The sequence below is a fragment of the Papaver somniferum genome, chromosome 11 (assembly GCF_003573695.1).
Source record: "Papaver somniferum cultivar HN1 chromosome 11, ASM357369v1, whole genome shotgun sequence".
In the NCBI taxonomy this organism is placed as follows: Eukaryota; Viridiplantae; Streptophyta; class Magnoliopsida; order Ranunculales; family Papaveraceae; genus Papaver; species Papaver somniferum.
Genome location: NC_039368.1, coordinates 11,675,237 through 11,697,168, shown reverse-complemented (window position 1 = coordinate 11,697,168; position 21,932 = coordinate 11,675,237). Strand labels below are relative to the sequence as shown.

Sequence of the window (21,932 nt, the reverse complement as noted above, 5' to 3'; positions counted from 1 at the left end):
ACCTTATTCATCAATCCCTTCATTATCCTTTCCATATCATTCGGTCTTTGGCTTAGTCCCCAAGTCCCCATGTCTCATGCTAGACTTGTCACTCCTCTTGGGGGCACCCCGATCCCATTAAGGGGCATTATTTTTCATGTATCAACAAGAATCAATCTTAAGAAAAGTATATAAAAGAGCGTATATCTCAATTTCTCAATTCAATCCGCAATCAAACAAATAGGAATTTGCGAGCCTGATTGAATAAGAGAAATAACTTGAACGATACCAAAGACCAATGTTCAAGTGGCAATTAATTTATATCAACAACCAATGGTTGGATTATCTAATTGATTGAACTTACGCACAACCTGTGATATTTCTATTATATAAACGAATATAATGTAAAAAAGAAATTACACAGATACCAGAAGTTTTGCTAACGAGGAAACCGAAAATGCAGAAAAACCCCGGGACCTAGTCCAGATTTGAACACAACACTGTATAAGCTGCTACAGACACTAGCCTATTCCAAGTTAATTTCGGACTGGAATGTAGTTGATCCCTAATCCATCTCACACTGATCAAGGTACAGTTGCATTCCTTACGCCTCTAGAAACACGTCGGATTCTGCACACTTGATTCCCATAGATGAGCTCACCCACAACTAAGAGTTGCTACGACCCAAAGTCGAAGACTTGATAAACCAATCTGTCTCCTACAGAAAAGTCTAAATCTGTCTCCCACAGATAAACCTATGAGTTTTTTTTTCGTGTTTTGATAAATCAAGGTGCCCAGGAACCATTGATATACCATACTTATATTCCCTAAGAACAGCCTAGAAATATCTATCACCTCACAATAATCTTAATCGTATGGTAGCGAAACAAATATTATGGAATCACAAATGATGAGACGAAGATGTTTGTGACTACTTTTTATCTTGCCTATCGGAGATCAATCTCGAGCAAATCTTAGAGAATATAGTACTCAATAGATAGAACAGGGAAAGATCAGAACACGCAACTACATAGAAAATAGTTGGGTCTGGCTTCACAATCCCAATAAAGTCTTCAGTCGTTAACCTACATGGTTTCGTGAAAAAACTAAGGTTAAAGGAGAATCGACTCTAGTCGCAACTAGTATCACACATGAGGTGTGGGGATTAGGTTTCCCAGTTGCTAGAGTTCTCCTTTTTATAGTTTTCAAATCAGGATTTACAATCTAAGTTACCTTGGTAACAAAGCATTCAATATTCATTGTTAGATGAAAACCTGATTAGGCTCAAGCTAATATCTTTCAACCGTTAGATCGAACTTAGCTTGTTACACACAAATGAAATGTACCTTGATTGAGATATGAGTAACCGTACCTAAACGTGTACACCTCGTTGGCTCAACAATAGTCAACCGAAGTTAGCCATATGATCACTTTCATATCAACCATATTCATCTTACCCACAGCTAGTTCAAATGACCTAAATGAAACTAGTTATAGAATTCTTCAATTGTTTATATTCTCATAGAAACAAGACACAATTGAAGCAAAATTGGTTTGATTCACTCGAATCAATTCATGAACATTATAGCCACGGTTTTTAAAAGATTGCATTTCTTATTATATAAATGTAATGGCTCATGACACAACCGATTATAGAACTTAACCCATTCAAGTATGCAAACAGGTACGCAAACTTAAGTAGTCGGACGTGGACTGTGTCCGACAGTATGCGAACGGGTACGCATACTACCATACATCCAAAACAACAGTTGAATTAGTACGAGTACAGGTACGCATAAAAAAGTTCTCGGACTTCAACTGAGTTCACCAGTACATGTACGGGTACGTATACCAAGGATCCCGTACTTTACCTCACCTTGCCAGTACGCATACGGGTATGCATACTATACCGGTCTTGGATCAACATATATGCAAGTACGCATACTATGTCTATAATCCAATTATGGATAAGTGTTCTAAACTCTATTTCAATCATTGAAACATTCTTAGAGGATGAAAATAGTTTTTTTCACAAACTATTAGCATCAAAGCAATTTTCAAGTTATTGAAATAATCAATACGAAACATTCCAGGTCTACATCAAATGATTGCCTCATACAAATCATGTAAGATGTTACCAAGCGATTTTTACATGGTCGTTGCGTCAAGAATATAAGATGAACTTTGTTAAAGAGAAAGCTTACCAACACATATTTCGAGAAATATGTAAGCGAGTTAAACTCAGCTCGAAATATCAAATGTGTATAATCGAATACTATATAGTAATACGACTTTTGTCTCAAGAAGGAGATAGAGTAGAAATAGACTTTCTAAGTGATATATGAGTTTCAGTCTCCACATACCTTTTGTTGATGAAGTTCTACAATCTCTCCTTAGTAGTTCTTCTTCTTCAATCGATGAACACCGTGAAGTTTAAAGCTCAACTACACAATCTATCCTAATCCGAGACATCACTATACTAGAAATCAAAACTTATAGTTTTGATCAATAAACTTGACAAAAAAGCTTGAGATAACAATGCTTGCGAGTTCGACCGAGCAGTGCTCTAACAGATGATGAAAATTAAGATGATGATTTTCTCTTTCTCTATCTGGATTGTCCTTTTACGAAAATTATTAATAAATAAAATTTCTATATATTTTCATTTGGTCGGTTCCTGTGAGGCATGCTAAAAAAATTATTTTCTCATTCTAGGAGGCCTTGGAAAACTTTCCATGGCTCAGTGGGAAAATTACTTCACAATGGAGTCGACATCGAGTGATAGAGTCTTGATAAACGGAGATAGACAGTATGTTGCTCGCTTTAAACTCTATCAACAATGTTTGTTTCTTTACATCCTATATATACACATATTGCCTATCTTATTTCTTCACCTTTCTCCACATTTTCTACAGTTTTTCTCCACTTTTTCCGTATTTTTCTCTCTGAAAAAAAATCCAATTAAACCCGTTTCTCTAATAAATTTTTCAAAATAAATAGTGTAAGAGCAAAAAGATACAGAAACCACAAGTTATTAAGCAACACACCCTATGAGTTGATTCAAATATGAGCAGAATAACGAACGTAAGTTCGAAAATGTTAAAAATCTATCTGGTCCAGTTGTACTCTACTCATATATATAGCTATCCAGAGCGACCTAATTCCACCAAATTAAGAAGGTGGACCATGTTCAGAGAATTTTATGAATTCCTTACCCTAACTGTTAAAGAAAGAGTGTGATTCCTTGGTGGTGTTTTTATTTATAAGACCTAAAAACCATAGGACTCAAGTTGTTCAAGTTATATTAGAATGTCGTTGGAAGACTACAAATACAATATATTTCAGGGATCTCGAATGCAACAAGTTTGTACTCTAATTATTTTGGATTTAAATGTTAGTTTTATTAAATTTAGGTTCATGTGAAATATATTTTAATTATAAACATGTTGTTTATATAAGTTACAACATTAGACGATATGTACATGTTAGGAATTTTGTTTGAGATGTATTTGATTACATTTGAACAATTGAAATGAGAGTCACAAGAAAATGCAAAGAGCGAACTTCCATTTTCTTTTGGTGTCGGTGAATAAGAAAACCAGTACCACAAAAAAAAAAAGTAGGAGTTTTTTTTTCTCAAAGCGGTATCATGACAAAATAAAAGTAACAGAAATGTGAACTTGCAATATTTTATCCATCAACTTTTTGATGATCTCGAACGAGCACTTGTACAATACGTGGTAGGTCAATATATATTTCCATATGCTATATTAATGACATTACTTGATTTTCTATATTAATGACATTATCAATGAAAACCAACCTTAAACTTGGTTTCTGCAATTCTAGATGAAATGAGCATAGGCCTTGGTGAATGCTCGGGTCCAACCCAAGCGTCAGTTGAAATCTCCTAGGGATTTCTTGAACATTAAAGAAACTCGACAATATAATATTTATACCCTATTGGACTCAACCACAACATTACTTTAGCCATTTCAAGATTTCTCTCGCATTCCCTTCTGCATGAATGATTTACCTCAGGTTACTCTTCAAGGTTTTGGTGTTGTTTTTCTTTTTGTTTTTGTTCAACCACCAACTCTGACTCAAGATGGTTAGTTCGTTGGTATGTTTAATACCACTGGTGATCTATAAAACCTGTCCGGATGGTTCTTTAATGGTCAGGTTAACCAAAGAAATCAATAGTTCGGTAATTTATACATGTAAGTTTTTGTTCAACCACTAACTCCGACTCAAGATGGTTAGTTCGTTGGTATGTTTAATACCATTGTTGATCCATAAAACCTGTCCGGATGGTTCTTTAATGGTCAGGTTAACCAAAGAAATCAATAGTTCGTTAATTTATACATGTAATTTAGTTTCAAGAATTTAATGTAATTGTGCTCTTTTATTAATAAAAATCATCTTATAAGTAATGTTCAAATCCAAAATAGTTTTTCACTATGTTATAATGTTACATAATACTAAATAAACATTGATTTCTGCTATATGAATTTTCAAAAGTTTAAATAACATTCATCATACTTAAATTTTCTTCCATCGACTTCAAGAAATTCGGTAGGAACCAGATTTTTCAAAAAATACAGATAAGTAATAAGTAAATATTATTTTGATTAATTAAAAATGATTTATTCAGAATTTATGAAGATACCCACTTGTTCTTTGATGAACAATCCAGGATGAATATCTTGGTTAACCATCCACAAGATTTCCGCATAATTTCTCACATGTTGAATTTTCAATACCAGATAACGCCACAGACCTTCGAAACACATTGTCTCATAACTAATAAGATTCATACCTACATGACTTGCAATTTATATTCAAACTAAAATAAGACTGATATCTTATTTTCAAGTGAAGCAAGTGTTAGCCATTGAGGATAAAAGGTGTATAACATGTGTAAGTTGAATTATATAAGAGATTGAATATTCAAAGAGGATTGATTCATAGTCTTTAAATGATGAAGCTGAGTAATGTACCTCATTCCATTTGCAGACAATGAAAGCCACCAAGACCCATAAAAATAACCCAACCAATAACTTCGGCAACACAAGCAATGAGAACAATGGAATAAGAAACGTTAGCGGTACTAAAAAAACCCAGCTTCAAGTGCAAATAGAACAATAAGATCATCAGAAACACCTATAATCACATCTCTCACTATCTCCTTGATGCGAAGTGTTTCTTTATATGTTGGTTCAATAATTCCTATTAGGTTATTGTTTTCTCTATTGCTGAAAAGATATCTAATTAAGACAATGATTCTCACGATTTTATACTGAACTGATCTTTTTGATTGGACGATCAACCACCTTAACAACAATTGTATACAATGAAATCATAATTATGCAACAGAGTTTAAATAGTTTAAGAAATTCGAATTAAAGCAACCACAAGTAAATAAAGCAAGAACCTAATAATACATAAGTAAGGAAACATCGTAATTTATAGTGCCGCCTAGATGATGTCAACCTAGGTGCTAAATTCCGGTGTCCTATGATATTTTTGTTGTGGAATAACTAACATAAACTAAGTAAACACCTAAAGAAAAACCTAATAGAGAACTCAATATGGAGACATAGTAATTAGGAAACCCTTCCATATATAGGGCAAGTGGTGCAGGTGTCGCGCACTCTGCTGGCTAGACAAATTCTCATATTTCTATATGAGTATTGCAGCCATCTAGGCCTAAATGGTAAGAACGTTATTGGGGTACGTAGTCCATGTTAGTATCCATCCAGAATCCCATACCATCACAACCTAAATGATTCGGAATACTGCTTAAATGCACCAACAACCATCAAACTTAACCATTTAGGATGGTTACTCAACATTATTATATTTGAAACATTAAGAATGAAATCTGGCCATACATCTTCAAAAAAAAACTTAAATCATTAGATGAATTGGTAGAATAAATATGACGTTATAACTATAGAGCTTTATATGTTTGTTTGATATTTAAGAGAAACTTGGAGTACTTAATTTTAATTGACTTGGAAGCAAGGTATTATGAAAGGTGATCATTTTACTTTCTTGAACATGCATATTTTTATTTCAGGGGAAAATACTTGGGACAAGTGTTTGTATTTCATAATTACATGTAAATGTAGTTTTTTGAAAATATGTTTTAAAAACTCATAGTTACTGATAAATATTTATACTAAAAAAATATAGTTAACCAAACTTGACAAAGGAGTTTAAAGATGTGATGCTTTATTAAAATTTTCTTGTAAGGTGAAAATAGACAAGAGTACAGATTCTTCCCCTCAGCCTCTTCATTTTCTCTACCTCTTTTTTAAAAATGGCTACATCTCCAAATAACAACTATATTAACAAGATTAATATTAATAATATGAAAAATAATGTATGAGTACACAATTTTTTCCATTTGAAAATACATTTATGGAGGAATAGATGTTTTGCTTTTCATTCCCAAAAGAAATCTTATTTTACCAAATATTATTAGAAGGCACTGTCCGGATATGATACTCTAGTTAGAAGGTTGAATCTGAAAATAATAATTAAAAAATAGATTTATTTTGACGATTACCATATATTCGACGAGTTTAGTTTTTTTTTTTTAACCAAGTTAAAAGATAAACACCCAGAGGAAAAAATGCAAACTCAAGGTGAACCTAGTTGTGTATCCATCAATTAATACAATCAGAACTCTTCTGAAAAGTATACATAAGATAAAAATATGCAACTCGTAGTCCCCAAAATTTAATAGAAACTGTATTAGTAAAAAATTTTCTTAACGATTGGTTATCGATAAAAAATATTAGTATATGAAGAACACTGAAAATGACAACAACGTGTATATTTAGAGATCAAATGAATAGATGATACCTTTTGATTTTGGGATATAATCTTCAAAGATGAAGAACATTGACCAGAGTTTAGATGAAATTCCTGCAGATTTATCTTAATGTTTTCCATATTCAAAGAACATATCCCGGAATTCGTACATAGTTGTTTCATGTAATTATAACTCGGAATTCGTCCATATTCATATATATTCTCGGTGAAGTCATCTTACATCATTTTATCTACCCCATATGTAAATCATATTTGTACCCACCATAAACTTCCCATACAAGCATATATGGAACCTTCACCAACCTCCCAAAGTAAGTTTTTTTTATTGTTGTGCTTCCCTTGACAGAATCTCCACACAAGACTCCTTACAGAGACGTAACTTCAAGCTTGATGTCCCATATGCCTTGATAGTTGTGAATCGACACCCCCCCCCACCCCTCGTCCGCTCCTCAGCTGCCCATTTCCCACTCACATTTGGAACTCGCTTATTCCAAACTCTTATGCTTGGTTTCCTCCACCATCCATCCTGCAACTGGCCAAAAGTTGGACATCAAGTATCATTCATGGGACTGCAAAGAATATATGGGATTTTCTTCCAGCAGCTATTCTTTGGAGGATTTGGAAAGAGCGTAGAACATTTCAAGGTTTAAATCGATCTTCATCTAAGGTTATCATCGAAATAAAGGAAAATATCATTGCTTGGAATACTGCCTTTCGAAGAGACTGTAACTACAATCTCGACTAGTGCATCATCTCATGGGAAAGTATTTTTCATTAACAAGTTTCATTTACATATGTTTAGTTAAATATGGGTCTCTTGCAGTTCGCATGTAACTTGCATCTTTTTTTACACTATGTAATTGTGTAATTGTTTAATTTCTCTCTCAATAAAATTTTCTTTTCTTGATAAAAATACAACCTAAGCTTTTATGGTGATGAAATCGGTTAGAACCAACAATGAAAATCGAAATAACTGCATAGATATGTTATTTCTTGCGTCTATAATTATCCATAAACATAGATCTAGATGAATAATAGGATGTTACGATGGTTGTGCAATAAATTTTTTGGTCAAAAAAAACTCGACTACACGTTGAAATATGAAGTCGGGTGTGGGGGGAACATGAGTTCATATCCCGACGCATCAGAAAATGGTTCAATTAGTGCGAAGCTTCTAGCAGGTTCGTTTGGTGGATTTTACGTATAACACATACATGTTTAATATATGTCATATTGTTTAAATTTCCGGGTATACTTGGGGAAACAAAGTATTCTCGGCGACATGACGTTTAGTTACGGTAAGAAAGAAGATAGTTATACTTGGCCCTTAGAATCCTTCTGTCGATTTTTCACCTCCACTTGAGTAGTTGGTTATTCAATTGATTCGTTGATGGAAAAGTATATACCTCCCCTAGATGAATGGTGTTTAACACTCAAAATTCTACCTCCGACGCGACAAGGACCTAAATCCGTGGAATAGAAATCCCTGTATCTTTACTCGTCTTTGTTTACCTAGCCTTAAATCATAACAAGAATAACAATCAAACTAGAAGTGACGAGTATATGCATCCATCTATGCAAACTTTTGCAACCTTCATCATTTTCCATATTTCATCTTCGATCCTATTTTGTTAGAGCACTGCTCGGTCGAACTCGCAAGTGTTGCTATTTCAAGCTTGTTTGTCAAGTTTAGTTGCCAAAACTATAAGTCTTGATTTCTAGTCTACTTATAGGTAAGTTTCGGATTAGGATAGTAAGTGTAGTTGAGCATTAGACTTCACGGTGTTCATCGATTGAAGACGAAGAACTACTGAGGGTATCTTGTGGAAATTCATCAAAAAAAGGTATGTGGAGACTTGAACTCATCTATCACTCAAAAGTCTATCTACTCTATCTCTTATTTGATACAAAAGTTGTATACTATATAGACTTCAATTATACACATTTGATATCTCGAGCTGAGTTTAACTCACTTACATATTTCTCGAAATATGTGTTGGTAAGCTTTCGCTTTAACCAAGTTCATCTTATATGCTTGACGAAAGTCAAAAAATGATCATGTGAAAATTGCCTTGTAACATCTTACATGATTGTGTGAGACAGTCATTTGATGTAGACTCGGAATGTTTCGTATTGATCATTCGATCACTTGAAAATTGCTTTGAATCTAATAGTTTGTGTGAGACATCTATTGTCGTCTTCTAAGAATTTTTCAATAATTGAAATGGGAGTTTAGAACAAATAACCATGATCAGATATATCATAGTATGCTTACCTGCATATATGTATTCCAAGTCCGGGAACCATCGTATGCATGCCCGTATGCGTACTGGTTGGTTTAGTGAAAGTCCAGGAAATTAGTATGCATACCGGTACGCATACTGGCGTGAGGTTCAGTTCCGGAAATTCAACTGAGTTTGGAAGGTATGCATACCAGTTCGCATACTTGCGAACCCAAACTTAGTCCGCCCACTTAGGTATGCATACCCGTTTGCATACTTGAGTAGGTTATGTTATAAAATCGGTTTGTTCACGAACTAATACATTTATATAATAAGGAATGCAATCTTTTGTAAAACAAGGCTATAATGTTCATGAATTGGTTCGAGTGAATCAAAATTGATTTTGCTTCAATTGTGTCTTGTATACTTCTATGAGAATATAAAAAATTGAACAACTCTAGAACTAGTTTCATTTGAGTCATTTGAACTAGTTATGGTTAAGATGAATATGGTTGATATGAAAGTGTTCATATGGTTAACTTCGGTTAACTATTGTTGAGCCAACAAAGGTGCACACGTTTAGGTACGGTTACTCATATCTAAATGAAGTCACTTTTCATTTATGTGTAACAAGGTAAGTTTGATATAACGGTTGAAATATATTAGCTTGAGTCTAATCAGGTTTTCATCTAACAGTGAATATTGAATGCTTTGTTACCAAGGTAGCATTGATTTCAAACCATGATTTGAAGACTATATAAGGGAGAACTCTATCAACTGGGAAACCTAATCCCCACACCTCCTATGTGATATTAGTTGCGACTAGAGTCGATTCTCCTTTACCCTTAGGATTTTTTCAAAACCCTGTAGGTTAACGACTTGAAGACTTCATTGGGATTGTGAAGCTAGACCCAACTATTTCTCTATAGTTTCCTGTTCTGATCTTGATGTTTTCTATCGTGATTGAGTACTATCTTCTCTAAAATTTGCTAGAGATTTAATCTCCGATAGACAAGATAAAAAGTAGTCACAAACATCTTCATCTCATCGTTTATGATTCCACAATATATTGTTTCGCTACCATACTATTAAGATTATTGTGAGGTGATTGATATTTCTAGGCTGTTCTTCGGGAATTTATGTCTGGTATATCAATTGGTTCCTGTTCACCTTGATTTATCAAAAGACGAAAAAAAACTCATAGGTATATCTGTTGGAGATAGATTTATCTATTCAACAGACTTTTCTGTGTGAGACATATTGGTTTATCAAGTCTTCGACTTTGGTCATAGCAACACTTAGTTGTGGGGTGAGATCAACTAAGGGAATCAAGTGCGCAGAATCCGGCGTGGTTCTAGAGGCATAATGAACACGACTGTACCTTGATTAGTGTGAGACTGGTTAGGGCTCAACTACATTCCAGTCCGAAGTTAACTTGGAGTAGGCTAGTATCTGTAACGGCTTAATACAGTGTGGTGTTCAAATCTGGACTAGGTCCCGTGGCTTTTCTACATTTGCGGTTTCCTTGTTAACAAAATTTCTGGTATCTGTGTTATTTATTTTCTGCATTATATTTTTTTACATGATTGAAATATCACAGGTTATGTGTAAGTTCAATCAATTATGAATCCAACCTTTGGTTGTTGATTATATTGATTGACACTTGGATATTGGTTTTTGATACCGTCCAAGTTATTTCTTATAATCAATCGGGCTCGCAAATTCCTATTTGTTTGATTGCAGATTGAATTGAGAAATAGAGATATAACTCTTGGATATACTTTTCTTAAGATCGAGTCTGACTGTCTAGTTGATTCTCTTGAAAGTATATTGGATTTAGTCCATACAGATTAGTTGAACACAATGTTTGTCAGGTTGACTAATTTTATGACGATGCATATAATTATATCTAAATTTAAATAAATTTAACTGAATCTTTAAAGTATAAATTGATGTTATAAATTTGTCTTTTCGGTTGCTCACTTAATATAAAATAAAAAAGATGTAATTGTTATCATGTAAAATCAATCATATGCTTATTATTAAGAACAAGAGTATGCCACATATAATATTAGATACAAACATCATTTTTATAACATTATTGACTCGTCTCTATTATGGTTCAGTCAAAAATCAAACCAGATTTTGCTGATGATATACTATCCATTTTCTAATCAATAAAGCTGAGCACATCTGTTTCGACTATAGTTTACTTAAAAATCGAGCCGAGCCATACCATGTGCAACCTTACTGATTTGTCCGTGTTTAGTGGTTTGAAATCAGTTTGGGCGATAAAACTCACTATGTATCGTTGATTCCTTAGAAAATTATAGTTTCCTCATACTATATACTTGAACAATTTGCCAATGAGCCTCCTTCTCAAGTGAGTTCACTTCTAATTAATGGTCTAGAATTAATTTTTATATCCAGTATTACATTGCCATTTTTGTTGTTAAAAAGGATATCTTTGAGTGTTACTTCAAATATGTGCACCTCCTATGAAAACTGGGATGCACAAATGCTCCAATTTTTAATGGATGCTTGGTGTTAAAAATCATTGTTCAATTATTTTCTTTAATCTCGTATACAAGCTTACTGGATACACAAACTGTCCCATTTTCATTAGATGTTTGATTTTAAAGACTAGTATCTAGAATATAAAAAACAGACTTCTTAACTTAAATTCTTGACCTAATTGCCGGTGTTACTATAATATATTTATTAAACAATGATAGCAGCGACTTGAATTGTTCGAGCCAGCACAAAATATTCTTTACCGGCCAAAAAAACATTCATGACTTAATCTATGTAAATGAAAGAATATGAAAAGCAGACTCCTTAACTTAAAATCTTGACCTAATTGCCGGTGTTACTGCAGTATAGTGATAAAGTTATTAAACAATGATAGCAGTGAATTGAATTGTTCGAGCCAGCACAAAATATTCTTTACCGGCCAAAAAAAACATTGATGACTTATCTATGTAAATGAATTTTGTGGGGTTATACCCCTTATAACCTGTTTGGGTATCAAAAGCGGCAGTCAGAAATATAATGTTTTTGCTTCACAAAAAAATCGACCTCTTTTACTTACAAAAGTCAAACCGACTTCCAATTTTTCTGTTTCTGGGAGTTAAAAAAAAACAACTTATGAAAAGGAACATCCAAACGGGCAATTAGTTTTTGGGTGCATAAATTTGGATTCTATCTAGGGGTGTGCAACGGACGGACGGTTGCGGATTAGGGGTCACCCACAACCAAACCGTCCAAGTTGCGGATTTGAAAAATCAAACCGTGACCGGCCCAATCATCCGCGGATCCGCGGATTGTACGGGCCGGTTGCGGATTAACCGTGGATTTGGTAAAAAAAAAAAACTGTCAAACAAGAAAAGAAGAAAACTCAAATTCCCAACTCATCATCACATCTCTGCTCATTGAGCAGCGGAGTCTCGGCTCTTTGGTTCGATCCAATTCCCATGTTGGGCCTGCTTGCTTAGTGACATTAAGCTAAAGAAGCAAATAAGCAATCCATTTTTGATATGGGCTTAGTGACATCACATTCAATTAGCTGGGCTTAGTGGCTTATAGCTAATGAAGCAGAGTCAGATGCGGTGCGGGTGAATCCGTGGTTTTCAATATTCAACCGCACCCAAACCGCTAAAACGTGCGGATTTGAAAATTCCATCCGTGTCCAACCCATACGTTTTGCGGTTTGGGTGAAATCCGCAATTTTACGGACAGATACGGGTCAAATCCGCGGTTCCGGTTTTTATGCTCACCCCTAATTCTACCTGCCGAAGTCCTCTTTTAACATATTTGGGTTGGGTTTGGGTGCCACTAAAGAAAACCCTTCTCTTTTCTCTCTCCTCCCTAGATCCGTAGTTGGGGTCGTTTTTCCTTCCCTCAATATCACTCTACAGTAATCTCAAACCTAAAACAAATTTGGTTTTTATCTTGTGTAATTGTATCCCCTGGAACGACAAATTGGTAAGTATTCATTGATTTATTCATTCAATCTTTGTCTCTCTCTCTATTCATTCAAATTGAATTTATTGAATTGGAAAATCCAGGATGCATTTTAGGTAGAATTAGGGGTTTTTTGAATTCTCTGTTCCATAATCTATTGAATATAGGTTTGAGGTTCTCGGATTTAGGGATTTCTTTCTAATTTTAGGGATAAAATGTATACGTTGTGTTATCCAGAAGTGTTCCATGGTTAATAATTCCATTTAGTGGACTATGAGCAGGCACTTTCTCAGTTGTTTCCCACCTGGTTTTAGGTTTGAGATTCCGTCTCCCTCAGACTAACTTGTCTAATATTTTTGGTGCTGTAACTGTCTTTTACATTGAGTATCTTTGAGTGTTGATTGCGTATCAAATGGGATAGATACATCAGTACTTCGTAGTTACAGATTATATTTATCAGCTTTTGGGGTTCTACTTGTGTACTGATGAACATGCCACATGAAAGTGTTGGCCCTTTTTGTCTAATTGTCATGAAATGAATGAGAATCTGAATTAGGAGGAGAAATGTGAACTAGTATATGATATATCCCAAGGAGGAGTAGTCGGACAAAAGCATGTCCGACTACTATGAAACATCTATAAGCTATAGCAGTCCATTAGTGGTATGAAACATCTATAAGCTTCAGTTCGTGGAGTACTTAGGTTTTGGTGTTATAAATGTTCTTAAAAGCATGTGTTGGTATTTTTTATCAAAATCCTGACTCCCTGAAATCTCCTCACATTTCCAGAGCTCTGAGGAAATACAGCAATGGCTTCTTATCGATCCTTGATCAATGTTTACAAGAATGCCATCAATGTCTCCCAAGTCCGTTCGATCTTTACGACCTCACATCTTGAGATGTCTTTTGCTGATAAGATAAGAAGAGCAATGGCTAAAGATCCTATCAATACTCAAGCAAATCCACATTCTTTCACCCTACTCCGTAAGTATACTCTCTTGCAAGTCTTGGTTTCTTGAAAATTCATCACATCGAAAATTGATTTTTAATGCCACTGAAATTCAGGATTTGCTGATGAGATCATGAGTTCTAGAAAAGCATTACAATGTAAGCAATTCGAAGTCGGGAGAATTAGTGATGAGACGCTTGCGGATTCGTTAAAAAAAGAATCATTAATTCGAGTTCTTGGATGTTTCGATAATACTGGAGAGGTAGAATTTTGTTGTAAATTTTTGCAGTTTAAACTCGTATGTTAGGTCAATTATGGAATATCTGTGTTGAACATTTTTTTGTTTGTAGAATTTAAAAGCAAGTCAGAAAAAAGAGGCAGCAAAAGAGTGTAATTGCACGTTGGGAGAAGTAGAGGATGTGTTGGGGAGGTTTAGGTGGATTAAAGAAGCACGAAAGAAGATGGATAAGTTAAAGGCAGAAGGGAAACCAATGCCACAGAACATGATCGAGGTACATTTTCTTCTATTTCTCTGCGCTTTTGCGGGTTAAATAATGAGATTTATTGAATAATGTAGGTGCGGTAGAAACCATGTAGGCGGCATTCTGAAGTTTTAATCCATCATGATGCCAATTGGGCTCAAATTTTATTTCTTTCACGAAACTCAAACTTGATAATTATCATACTCCATCCTTGTTGGATGTGTTGAATTGAATTAGGCATTCATACTTCCATTTCTTGTTAGATATCACAGAGTAACAATTCTTTGATTAAGGATTTGTAGGTGATACATCTCAAAAGCCAAATATCACTTTATTTCTGATTGTTTCCTAACTGCATGTCTTTCTTTCTTTCTTTCCCGACATGCAGATTCAAAAGTTGATGGGCTCAACAGCGACGGATTTTGCTAGGTCTAGTTAGGCAAAGAGTGGTTCGTAAACAAGATTAAAAAAAAAGGGTTCCTTTTCTTCCCTTTTATGACGTTCCAGGTTCAGCACTTGACCATGCTAAACATAGTAGCCACTCTTATAATCCTTTGGAATGGTAACATTTACACATGTCACTTGACATACTAACATGGCAGACGGAGTTCTTCTAAAAGGACAAACCATTGTCAACCATCTTAGCTCACCAGAAAGATATCGGGTCACGCCCTACAGGGCCCATTTCTGGTAAATTTTTATTGCAGTGATTTGTATCTTCAGTCGCCGGTTTTGGATTACCAGAAACACTCACTTAGTTAGAAAATCGTGTACTGTGATTTTAGAGGTTTTTGTGTCTGCCAGTTTTAAGTTCCCTTGAGTTCTTTCATAATTTCGGCTGCGCGGCTAGCCCATTAGAAAATATATACATTTTCGATGCGCTTGCAGCTAGCCCATTAGAAAATATATATTCATTTTTGATGCACCTGTTATCCGTAATGGATGCAACATTGCAACCATCATAACAGTCATCCAAGTTGGTATTGAGAATTATCAAAGTGATTGCGTACCAGAACCACAAGAGTCATGATTTAGAAACTTGAACATAATAACAATTAGGTGCAAATTCATGTCTCTCTTCTTGAAAATTAAGCTAAATAATGATAATAGGAAGAATCTAATGCAATCTTTCAAAGAGTTCTTAGAATCTTGTGGAACTATGAGATTTACATGAAGTATGATTAAGCCGGTAGATCATCTAAACATTATAGTATTAGAAAACAATATGAAGATTTTCTTTCCCAACAAATTATCTAAGATATAATCAGAAGATGCGTGAAGTCAGTGACGAGTGATGTAATAGCCCATATAACGTTATAGATGGGCTTATAGAAAGCCCATTACAATGGCAACTCTCGTAGTCTCATGCATTACAATTGGACACAAGGGGATTACGAGTCGGGAAACTTAGGGGGAGACCCAAAAAAAAATAATATTCTCATTGTCAGACCCACAATTAATTTTAGGTACCGTGACACGCATAATTATTTCCGTGACACTCATAATTATATGAAATTATTAAAAATGTATGCATGACGGATTATGCTTCCGCATGACAGGTTATGCATCAGGGGTATAATTGGTAACACAACTTGGATGTAACATATCTAAAAATCCGCGTCTTAGAATTTTACAAATTTTATATCGTTGGAAATCTTTTTAAGAGAGCTACGCAACGAGTACAAACAAGAATATCAAAATTTTGTTTTTCACGAAAAAATCGGAGGTGATCATCATTTTAGGCAAAATTTTCGAAAACTTGATACATAACCATTATGTAGCCATCAAAAAATATGCATAACACATTCTGCAGACGCATAACGAATTATGCAACCATTTTCTCCACTGCATAACAAATTATACATTTAGATAACAAAATTATGCATCTATAACAAGTTATGTAGCCATTGTATTAGTGCGTACATAAAAAATTGATGTATAATGCATTATGCATCTATTTTCTCGATGCATAAAAGATTGTGCAACAATTTTCCCGATGCATTATGCAGCCATATTTTCGGACGCATAACAGGTTATGCATTTATTTTCGTGACTGCATAACATGTAATGCAGATATTATCGTAGGTGCATGACAAGTTATGCGGTCTTTGTTTTTGTTGGTTTTAATAGTGACAAAAAAGTTGTTGCATAACGTGTTATGCAACCGTTTTCTGGACCGCATAACAAGTTATGCAACAAATTTTATAGATACATAATAGGTTATGCATCCATTTTCACGACATCATAACATGTTACGCGGATATTTTCTCGACTGCATGACAGGTAAACAAAGCATACCCCATTCACAAACACAACTTGATTCCTAATCATAATATTTTTAACAATAAACTCTCTCGTTAAATCCAAACTAAGCTGGAGTAATCAGTAGTCATCCAAGTACACGACTCCAACTAATAGTTCACGAACCATCAACATCCCCAGTGTGTTTCCTTTCATTAAGAAGGGACAGGAGTAATTGGAAGTTGATCTTCGATCCATTTAAGCTTCAGCTCAAGTTCCCCAGATTCTACACCACAAAATCTCAACCAGACATCCTGCAGACTCTCCCCATTTACACAACTGACGTAGCTCTCTCTAACCAGACAGTTATCACTACCAGGAAGTATTGTCCGTATCTTAGTCGACTCACCTGGGCGCGCCTTTATTACTTGTTTCAGCCTTGCTGCCGACGCAATCTGTTGAAGGTTTAGGTGCGCAGTTCCCATTTTGTCATCTGATTTGAACCGATCTTTGTCAAACACCTCTATGTTGAGAACACCAGCCGATTGAGTAACATCCAAGCTCAACTCCTCGTTCCAAACGGGATTAAGGAAACTGTTGATGACCTTGGTCTTAACAACCTGATTCCCCAGCTTGAACACAACATAAGGATCGCTGTTTCTGAAATATCGAATCACTAGATGCTTTCCTTGGACTACTGTCACTTTTAACACACCCACTTTCTCTCCCATTTATTTGTTCCTTCTTAAGACATGAAACCTATAAATTCAAGACTTAACAAACAAGTGATAATGAATAAAATGAACCCTAAAAACGCCAATTCAAGTGAAAAACAAACCTAAGAACGAAAGGTTGATAGGTTTAAGGACATGGCAGGAAGTGGGAGATGATGATAATACGTAAATTAGAAAACCCCAATTTCCAAATTCTTTAACAGAAATCGATTACGAAATCCCTAATACCACTAATCACTTCCTTCTCTTCACTGTTATAAATCAAATCCAAGATATACCCATCAATTCTTGACTTGAGTTCTAATTCATTTCCAACCTTTTCTTAATCCTTCAAAATCTTTAATAACGATTGAATCTTCAGATTGAACTTTGATAACTAAAAATATCGATTCTTCTTCGTCGATTTACTGGAAATCAAAGATTAAAATAGTGATGAAGCTGTCTATATCAAGAGAAGAACATAGATATGAGATCTGAGATGAATCAGGGTGATTTTAGGTTATTTTGGAAAGATGAAAAACGAAAAATAAAATTTCTCAAAATTATGGGTCTGTGCATAATTCTATCACCGAGAATGGGTGCGCGCCTGAAGATTTCTGGGCGTGGGTTTCACAGTGGAAAAAATCTGAAAAATGGGCCTCCCTGTAGTTTTCACTTACGAGTTAAGACGGTAAGAGATAAGTTTTTTTTGGCTCTCGGGTTGCTACTTGCTACATCATTGAGGATCTTACTCAATTCTTTTCTTCCTGTGACACACATTGCACTGTGACATACGTATTGCATAGGTGGATTACGTTGGTTGCACAGGCGGTTAAGGACATGGTTGAATCTCTCATGCTGGATGTAGTGCAGGTTCTCTATAATGCTTTGCATATTTTATATCATGATTTCAAAATCCTCAGATGCGAGTGTTTGCCAATCCAGTTCACCAGTTTGCCTCCTCTAATTTGGGGTGGAAATGGGCAAATCTTTTCATTTGCACACCCCACTGGACTTGCTCTTGAACCAAAATAGGCCTTATGGTCATGAATCTGAGTTGCATTCGCTAAATATGAGTTGCATTCGTAAAGAAAAATAACCCTGATTTTGGGCATACTGAAATCTTTCTAGGCATATTGAATAAAGACAAAAAAGGTTGTGAAAGAGCAAATTCAGATAACCCCTTAACGTATTAGTGTGATTAAAAAGGTTGTGATTTGCCAATTTTTTTTTAATGGCAAATCTTCCCTTTACGTATTAGTGTTGGTAATATTGATTAGTGATTAAATATTTTATTTAGTGATTAAGATAATTTTCAGAATTATAAAGGTTGTTTAGATGAAAAATTTTGGGGAAAAAAAATCAAAGTTTTTACTGAGAATGAGAGAAAGAAAAGGAGAAAGTGAGAAAATTTTAATTCTTGATTCAATGGAGGATGAGTAGGGTCATAATTCATCTATAAAACCTAGGAAAATACACATCAACTACACCAATGATTCTCAAATGACGGATTTCTTAGAATATGAGAATGATTTTACACCCACTCAAACTCAAGCTCAAACTCAAGATGATGATTTTTATGAGCCAAATCCTGATGATGAAGAAATTGATGAGGAACCCAATGCTTCAGATACACATGTACACTTCTATCCTATGCTTAATCTCACTTCTATAGCTCTCAATTATCAAAACTTAGGTTTTTTGGATCATGGTTCGTCGAAACAGGTTGAGGTTCAGCTCACATCTATGAGCCGAATCTACCAATTGATGAACGGTTCGGCTCATTGAATCTGTTTGCAGCATGCCCGAACCTATAATTTTCAATTCCAACCCTTTTGCTAGACACTAGTTCGGCTTATATGAAAGTTTCATATTAAGACGAACAACATCCTGAATAGCCCGGAAAAAAAAATTTACTGGTTCGGCTTATATTTCGAAAATAGTATGAGCCGAACATCAATTTGTTATTTTTTGGGTTAAAATATTGTTATTGGTTCGGCACAAATTGAGAATATCGTATTAGCCGAAACCTCTAAATGTTCATGGTTCGGCATATAATATGATTATTATATAAGCCGAACATAAATTTTTAATTTTTGGGTTGAAATATTGTTATTGGTTCGGCACATATTTAGAACATCGTATAAGCCAAAACCTTTAAATGTTCAGGGTTCGGCACATAATGTGATTATCATATGAGCCGAATATTTCTATTATTTTCCATTTCAAGTATTTGAACCTTGTAATATTCTTTGTAGATCGTACCCATGGAAGATCATCCTGATCCAGTAGAAATATTTCACGAGGATACCAAGGATCACTTCCAAAATGACTTGGTATGTAAGAACCTTTTGTTTACCTTAATGTTGTCGGAATATTCCAAAGTTTTCTTACTAATTAATTTTTTTGGAATGAACATAGAGATGGAAAACTAAACCCGAAGTTCTGGATTGGATTAGGGAACACGCGATGAAGATAAATTCTGTACTAGTTAAACGACAACAAAGCCGATGTGATCGGTTTGAAATGATTTGTGAGCGTAGTGGCACTGGCGCTAGCAAGGTTAAAAAGGGTACTGTATACGTTGGGAATACCGGGAGAAAGAATAGGACGAATACGAAGAAAAGAAATTTCCCTTTCAAGATCGTTTTCAACCTCAAGAATAAGTCCTTGAACAAAGAAGATCAATATTGGATAATGAATAAAGATATGGATTGTTGTCATAACCACCCACGTCCTTAAGACCTTCATGGACATGCGAAAGTAGCGCGACTCAAACCCGATGAGATGCTAGAAGTGGATAAAATGACACGAGTACGTTTTCCACCGTCTAGGATTCTTAGCAAATTGAAGGCGGAAAACAAGAATAACAAGTCGACTATGCAAACTATCTACAATGCAAGACAAAATATTATAAGACTCAATTTGCAAGGTAGGATGGTGATGCAACAAGTAATGTGGTTAAGGGTGAAAAATAACTACGCTTGCCAAAAGAAGTTGGATGAGTTCGGTCAAGTCACACACCTTTTCCTTGCCCACCCGGGATGCGTCCAATTGGCTCTATGCTTCCCAAAAGTTATTATATTCGATTGCACGTACAAGACTAATAAATATGAGATGCCGTTGATGAACATTGTGGGTCATACTTCGACAAAGAAACCGCTCACCGTGGCTTTTTGTTTCTTGAAAAACGAGAAGAAATAGATTTATGTTTGGGCGTTAGAACAATTGAAGTTAATCTTCCGGGAGGGTTCTCTTCCTAAAGTGTTCATTTCCGATCAAGATTCATCGTTGATGTATGGTATTAAGAAGGTATTTCCGGATGCATTCAATTTTCTTTGTACGTTTCACATATGGTGAAATGTGAGGAAAAATCGCCAATCGAAAATTCCAACTCAGTTTTGTTTGAATCCCAACCAAGACTTTCCTCGAACAAATTGTAGAGATCATCCCAATTCATGTCATAAAAATCAGCATCCACACTTCTACCCCTTGCTTTAAGGCCTGTAATCTTTGTATCCTCATTAGGAGTGATTTCCATCTCTCCAAAAGGTAATTGAAATGTGTAACTTTCTGGACAAAAGCGATCGGTAAAGGCAGAGGTCGGCACACTATCATATTCCTTATGTCCATAATTGATAACAGGTCATAAAGCACTGGCTTGTACGTAATCAATCACCTCAGGAACCTCTTCAGAAAGTTTCCATTCCGCCGCCCTCTGGTGTCTCAATACTCGGACTGCACGGTTGTGATCAGGAGTCTCATAAATTCTCTTCGCCCAAGATTCGGCATAACCAATCAACACATTTCCTCCATATTCTGGAAGACCATGAGGCAAACCATCTGATCGAGGTGCAATTACATCATCTTCATCAGGAATGTGTAAACCAGTGATCCGTCGATCAGCATCGTCCTTCTCTCTCTCGGGTTCTTCCACCTTCTTACCTTTCTTGTCTTTCTTGGGTTTTCCTTGGAGTTGTGTTTCTTGATGAACTTCTTCATTATCATGAACTTCTTGATCTTCAGCTATTCCTTCTTTTTTTCTTTCAATTCTTACTTGTTCAGTTTCTTCTTCTAAAATGCCTCCTCTACCTCCCGCTCCCAATTTTTTCTTACCTCCTCCTCTAGGATCGGGAGTTTTAGAAGTAGAAGGTGTTACCTCCATCTTCTTCCTCTTTGTAGCTGCATTGGTCCTGACACAAGTATGAAAATTATAAGACTAATTCGAACAAAAAAGGGATTTGGAATGCCAAATACTTGTAAGAAAATAAGAATGTTCGGTTTATCCGAAAAGGCACATATACACCGAACTATGTCTTAACATTTTGCTTACCTTACACAAAGAGTGGTTCGGCGCATAAGTACCAAAGACTTATAAGCCGATTCTACATATTCGGCTCACAACCAAAACTATCGAATAAGCCGAACCTATAATTATGAATTGAAACATGTATTCGGCGCAACATGATATCATATAAATAATCCGATCCTTTACACTTATAAAATTTATGAATTTTAACAATGATATTCGGCTCAATCCT

The 21,932-nt window shown here is 35.2% G+C and overlaps 2 protein-coding genes across 2 annotated transcripts; one reads left to right on the top strand and one right to left on the bottom strand.

Moving 5' to 3' along the window:
- Positions 1 to 12,872: 12,872 nt before the first annotated feature.
- Positions 12,873 to 15,223, top strand: LOC113323262. The gene is made up of 5 exons (XM_026571548.1): positions 12,873 to 13,028; positions 13,796 to 13,990; positions 14,072 to 14,217; positions 14,306 to 14,467; positions 14,826 to 15,223. The coding sequence occupies exons 2-5, from the start codon at positions 13,816 to 13,818 to the stop codon at positions 14,874 to 14,876; spliced, it is 534 nt and encodes a 177-aa protein (XP_026427333.1). The 5' UTR covers positions 12,873 to 13,028; positions 13,796 to 13,815; the 3' UTR covers positions 14,877 to 15,223.
- Positions 15,224 to 16,893: 1,670 nt separating this feature from the next.
- LOC113324102 (protein C2-DOMAIN ABA-RELATED 11-like) lies at positions 16,894 to 17,409 on the bottom strand. The gene has a single exon (XM_026572439.1). It carries the CDS (start codon positions 17,407 to 17,409, stop codon positions 16,894 to 16,896), a length of 516 nt encoding a protein of 171 aa, XP_026428224.1.
- Positions 17,410 to 21,932: the final 4,523 nt, after the last annotated feature.

Bases quoted from the DNA above. Each gene is read 5' to 3' on its own strand.
- LOC113324102 (XM_026572439.1), bottom strand. From the start codon at position 17,409: ATGGGAGAGAAAGTGGGTGTGTTAAAAGTGACAGTAGTCCAAGGAAAG.
- LOC113323262 (XM_026571548.1), top strand. From the start codon at position 13,816: ATGGCTTCTTATCGATCCTTGATCAATGTTTACAAGAATGCCATCAAT. The intron at 13,991-14,071 runs GTAAGTATACTC...ACTGAAATTCAG, and splicing joins ACATTCTTTCACCCTACTCC to GATTTGCTGATGAGATCATG. The intron at 14,468-14,825 runs GTACATTTTCTT...CCCGACATGCAG, and splicing joins TGCCACAGAACATGATCGAG to ATTCAAAAGTTGATGGGCTC.